At 37.3% G+C, this 5,930-nt stretch overlaps 1 protein-coding gene across 1 annotated transcript in view; it reads right to left on the bottom strand.

Moving 5' to 3' along the window:
• Positions 1-5,514, bottom strand: part of glcci1a (glucocorticoid induced 1a) — a 38,028-nt gene extending 32,514 nt beyond the window's left edge. The window contains exon 1 of the mRNA XM_016542692.1: positions 4,797-5,514. Coding sequence (XP_016398178.1) covers positions 4,797-5,139 — 343 coding nt within the window. The 5' untranslated portion in view covers positions 5,140-5,514. The remainder of the gene's footprint in view (positions 1-4,796) is intronic.
• Between the last annotated feature and the right edge of the window lie 416 nt (positions 5,515-5,930).

The following is a 5,930-nucleotide window of genomic DNA, read 5'->3' as shown; positions in this document are numbered from 1 at the left end:
CGATTCACGATTTTGATTTCACGATTCAATTTTCTCACGATTTTTTTTTTAACAAATTGAGATTGAAGACATTATACAGTAAATTAAAAGGTGTTGTTTTATTAGGCTATTGCTGCACGTTTCTTTGTGAAATTTAAATATAAGAAAACAAAATTTAAATTTTTTGGGTTTGAGACTTTAGTCTTTGCAACTTTAGGGATCTTATCTATGCACGAACAGCTTGTAACACTCCAAAGAGAAAGGAAAACTTGAAATTGCATCATATGACCCCTTTAAAATTAGAGGTAACCACTGGATTTTAATCATGATCCAAACATAGATGCAGCATACATGCAGCATGAGCATTTTTAAATCTAAATTAGACTGTATAATTTCGAAATTTGAAGCAAAAACAGAATGGTCTGACTTTAGTTTTGTGAAACTATACTACATAAAACATATCTGAACGAAACACTCTCTACCTATAAAAGGAGGAAAAGAAAACATTCCGAATTATGAGTCACACTCAGAGATGCAAATAACAATATATATATGTACACTGTGATCACAGATTAGCTGAATGTCAAAGCACTAAAATTAGAAACTAGAGTGACGCTGATTTGACTGTGCCATAACCATGCCGTGCCAGTGCTAACAGTCAGGCTATTTTTAGCTATAGAGCTCTACAGGGTTCAAGGAAGTACCGGTACATTTGCTTTTAATCTTTAATGCTGTTAAAGATCGTGGGAAAACAGGGTTTCTGCAGGATTTTTAAGCTTAAATTTAAGACCTTTTTAAGACTTTTTTAAGACCTGCACAAATAAAATGAATACCATATGAGCGGGGTAGGGCAATGTCTATAGTACCATATTAAACTGTAAAATTACTGTAAAAAGCATAACTTACAGTTCAGATACAAGTTTTCACAAAAACAAAAAGTTTTATAAAGTGATAAACTTTACATTTCAGCCTTTAAATCATTTTAAAGAAAATAGATGAGTCAAAAGTATTAATTATTATATTAATTTAAACAATTATTATCAATAAATTATTATATCAATTAAATTAAATAAATAAGGGATGTGCGATATTGACCAAAAATGATATCTCAATAATTTTCTGGGATTTTATCGATAACAATAATTAGACAATATTTTGCAGAGTGTGTTATTGTGCTGGTACCTTATCTCTAATTGTGCTGACAGCTGACTCCTGAATTATTTGATATTCTTCATATTCTATGTGGTCAGTTCACAGCAGTGATAGAAATTAATTATTTCCAACAAGTTTTATGGGCATTTTTATCTTTAAGCCATTTTTTCAAAATCAAATTCTTGCATTTGGGTTGTTACCTAGCAAATTAAATCAGTATCAACAAAATGTATCTTTGCAATGCAGAGGAAATACAGAAGCTGCATTAGAAGTGGCATTTAGATGTATGTACACACTGTTTAATGCGGCTCTGGGGGACAATGAATACTTTAACCTGCAGTTACAAATGCATAAATAATGTTTAGATTTTTTTTTAAACATAAAACATTAAAAACTGATGTTTGAAATTATTTTAAAAATGAAAAGATACTTTAAATGTGAAATTAAAACTGCCAGTAGGTGGCAGCAAGTCGAATCATTTAAACGGTTGATTCATTCACGAACGAAACACCTTCCTGTTGCTCAGTGACGCAGAACAGCGCTGTGGCTGTGTTTGGAATGATTTTTGTTGGAGAAATAGAGCAAAAACAGGAAATATGGTGTCTAAAATGTAAGTCTCTTAATATTAACTTCTTGTTTATTGAACTGTTCTATAAAATCAATATCACATTTGTAATCATGCTTACTTTTGGAGAAAAAACAGCACTCTTCGTGTGATATTAAATATATGAAATTATATAAATATATACATTTTCTGCCCCATATCTTTAATTATATAATTCTAAATGCATTTTAATAGACCGATTCATGCAGTGAAAGAATGCACTATAAATGCGCACGCGCACTAGTCTAACCTACTAGACTTCATCATGTAATGTATGCGCGCACTCTGTAGGTGTTTTGTTTGCTTTTCACGATATACTCGATAATATAAAATCGCACATCGTTAAAACAACAATTACGATATCGCAGACCATGCATATCGCACACCCCTACCAGTTCACATTTAAAGCTCTGCGTGTTTGCAGGGTAAAAACCTGCCGGACTTCTGAGCGGCGCATGCGCAACGCTGACCTCATTCGTCATGAGCCCGGAACTGCTTGCGTTTTACAACAGTGAGCGCAAGCTAGATTCAAGTGATCATTACATTTTGAATATGGATATTTTTCTTACAAAAACGCATCGATTCGCTACAGGAGGCCTTTGTTCACCCCCCGGAGCCGTGTGAGACACTTTTTTTTATGGAAAGGTGCTTTTTATTTCACGTCTTTTGGACAGAAGCAATGCAACACCTGCTGACTGCAATGATAGAGCTTGAAATAGCCAGGACAATTTTTAATATAACTTCGACTGGATTCGTCTGAAAGAAGAAAGTCATATACACCTAGGATGCATCGGGGGTAGTAAAACGCAGCCTAATTTTCATTTTTGGGTGAACTAACCCTTTAAGACTTTCTTGTACAATTTAAGACTTTTTAAGGCCTTAAATTTGATACACCTAAATTTTATACTTTTTAAGACTTTTTTAAGACCTGTGGAAACCCTGTTAATCGTTACATCCCTACTTGGTTTAATAAAAAAATAGTAAATGAATTACATAATAAAATATTATAATATTTTTATTACTTAAAAAATACTTTCATAGGCAAATAAAAGTGTTTTGCGCACTGCAGTAAAATGCAGAGAGAACTTCAAACTGTAATTCAAACCTAAATGGCAGAGGAAAATATTGTTTTTTTTTTTTTCAGTGCCTGTCTCCTTTTAAAATTAGAAACAAAAATCTCTAAACCAAAGGAACTCAAAAGAGAAAGATTGCTTTCTTGGCATATTAAGCATAACAAAGGAGAATGAAGGCAAAGCAAACATTCATTAGATGTGCTTCCTGAATTTCTTAAACATATTTCTGTAATGATGAGAACGTACTAATACTAACAGACAGATAAACTGTCATCAGCCAGGAAAAAACCTAAAACATGCAAAAACACGAATAATGAAGCAGTAAAACTTCTCATATTACTCATATTGCACTCACAAACATGTGCCAATTAATGTTGTGATGTTAGTCAATTCATACGTTTTTCAGAAATTATGTCACAGTAAATCATGAAAAGTCATGTGATGAAACATCACTCATGTTCCATGCCTTCATAATACACATGCTTTCTCTAGATGAGATGCACTTCCTGTTAACCTTTATAAACCTTCAGAGAGCTTTACGATTCTCTTCGCAATATAATCAAGAGAGATGGACATTCACCATTAACCTGTTTCTCTGCTACACTGCCTTACCACAAACACCTATTCATAACCAAAGATCAAAATAATGTCCAGGGATCCATGACAATAAATGTCAGTCTAATAGTTCTGACACAAGATTAATAAAACTGCAACCATAAATAAAGACACAAATGACTGCATACTTAAAACACAGTTTCCTTCCATATACACGGGCCTCACAAAGTATTTGGACTCACTGTCTGAATGTGATTACGTATAAATTATATTTGGTTTAATAGTTTGTAATGAATTAATCTAATGCAATGAATTTAAAACATATATGTTTAAATTAAGCGTCCAAATCACTGATTCCTACTGTATATATGATATGTAGAGCAATACATTTTGGAGCCACTGTACAATTATTATTATTGTTAAATCCTCATAAACCAATTTCTTTCTAATGACAATGGTGTCTAATACTAAGTCATCAAGTAGTAAAGTAGTAAATATGATTTTTTTTGGCCTGAATATGAATATGATAATGCAGTCATGGGAATGAATGAACAGATGCTTAGATGTTATCCTCATTCATTTATCCTAAATATACAGTCAGCACATAGTGGCCATAGAAATTCTTAAATAAAGCTTTATGCGCTCAATTTGCTCCATTTAGGTTTCATAATAATGTGTTATGAAGCAGAGCAGCAGGGTTGAAGTGTTTGTGACAAGGCCCCCTGTGTGGCCTTCACTCACACACTCACACATCCGCTCAGCCTCCAATTACCCACGTAATTCTTTCCATCCCTGCCCGGTAAATAACAGCGAATTAACTACAACCCCGAGAAAGACACACATACGAGCTCATACAGAGACATACCGGAGACACGGAAATAACGTAAATATTGGGAGTTATGCGTGTTTACGAAGCTACAAGAGCGCTAGCTTTAGCAGGAGCGAACCAGCGCGGGCCGTGTCTCTAATCCTAGCGAGCTCACTACATAGGCGGCTTGCCACAGGGGGCGCGAGCACAGGACGCGTTCGGAATGGAACGGAGCGCAGGGTTCCAAACGACGTCGGTGCTCCATGTGAACGCAGGACTTTAAGATGCCTATCTAGGTTTTAAGACACAGCCACGGTCACGATGCACAGATACCATTATTATACACATTACATTTTAAACGCGTTAGGATGCAAGAGCGCATTAGTCTGACAGATTTAGCTAATCGGGTCTAAAGCATGTATTCAATGGATATATATATATCTAACATAAACCTGTCATGCATATGCGTTTCTGTTATATTAACGGTTTTAAGTGAAGAATTGATGTTATTCTGTACAGTCCGTCATAAACAGCCTGACCCAATTAAACGACTCCAGCCGCAGCGTATGTGAAGATGTTTCAATGAATAACAGTAAACGAAGCAGGATTCGGGCCTGTTGTTTACCTCTAAGGACAGGTGAATGAGGGCAGCGCTCGGGTGAGCTCCTGTGCTCCGGAGGAGAGCGCCTCTGCCGCGGGATCAGCCGACCGTCCAGCGAGCCGCTTCCTGCCGGACTGGCGAGCGTCGGGCTGCCGGGACAGGAGCTGCTGTGCTGGGCTGATGCTGTCGGTTCTGTGTTGCTTCCGACTGAGATGGAGGAGCAGCAGGAGGAGGAGGGGGACGCGGGAGGGCGGGTCGGGCTGGATGATGATGCTGCTGCTGAGGAGGAGGAGGAGGAGGTGGTGTTGATGGGAGACCCGTCATTGCTGCGCCTGACCCGAGCTGAGTGCACAGGTGATGCTGACATGACTGAACCTAACTATGTGGTAGTTTTACTGCAAAATACGCGAATAAATTCCTCCCCAGGCATTCATTAGCTAAACTTAAGTCATTAATTAAACTTCTTGAGATGCACAGTCTTTCAACAGTTAAAATGTTGGTGTAGTGCGCAGCTTCAGCTTGTCGGTTAGTGCGCTGAACTTGTAGCAATTACAGCAACGTTTTGGTCCTTTAGTCATGCAGATGATTGGCTGACGCTAACTAGTCTTTAAAATGTGTCAGTAGTTTATCCGAGTCTAGAAACCTAAAAAAAGTTGACGCTGAAGAAATGTTATCCGGACTGTCGTGTGTCTCAGCGCCCCTCTTTGCCTGGTGTTACTCCAAATGACAGGCACTTCGGCGGCGCAGTCACTGAGACGCGTGGGCGGGAGCGTCCGACGCTCTTACGGCCTCTGATTGGTGCATCGCATGATCGAACTAAAACATGATTGGTCTAGCGAAAATGATGGACTCGGAAAGAGCCAATTGATTCATTGTGGTTTAGAACGTTTGGGATTCAGCCTTGCTATTGGTTTGGATTGTAAACTGACAGACTAATCTGAAGGTACAAACATTAGTACTAGATAGATAACACAGATGGTCAGTGTAACGGACTTTACTGTATGCAATGGAAAGAGCATGAGCTAATTGGGCTAATTGTCACAAATGTTGTATCTCAAACTATAATGTTTTAAGTAAAAAAAAAACAAAAAAACAAAAAGGAATAGTACAAATGTGTGTTTCTCTATCAGTGGTTTTTATATGTTGGTTTCAACAACC

Source organism: Sinocyclocheilus rhinocerous, unplaced genomic scaffold (genome assembly GCF_001515625.1).
Source record: "Sinocyclocheilus rhinocerous isolate Xijiao unplaced genomic scaffold, SAMN03320098_v1.1 scaffold429, whole genome shotgun sequence".
Classification (NCBI taxonomy): Eukaryota; Metazoa; Chordata; class Actinopteri; order Cypriniformes; family Cyprinidae; genus Sinocyclocheilus; species Sinocyclocheilus rhinocerous.
This window is presented reverse-complemented; position numbering and strand designations above follow the sequence as displayed.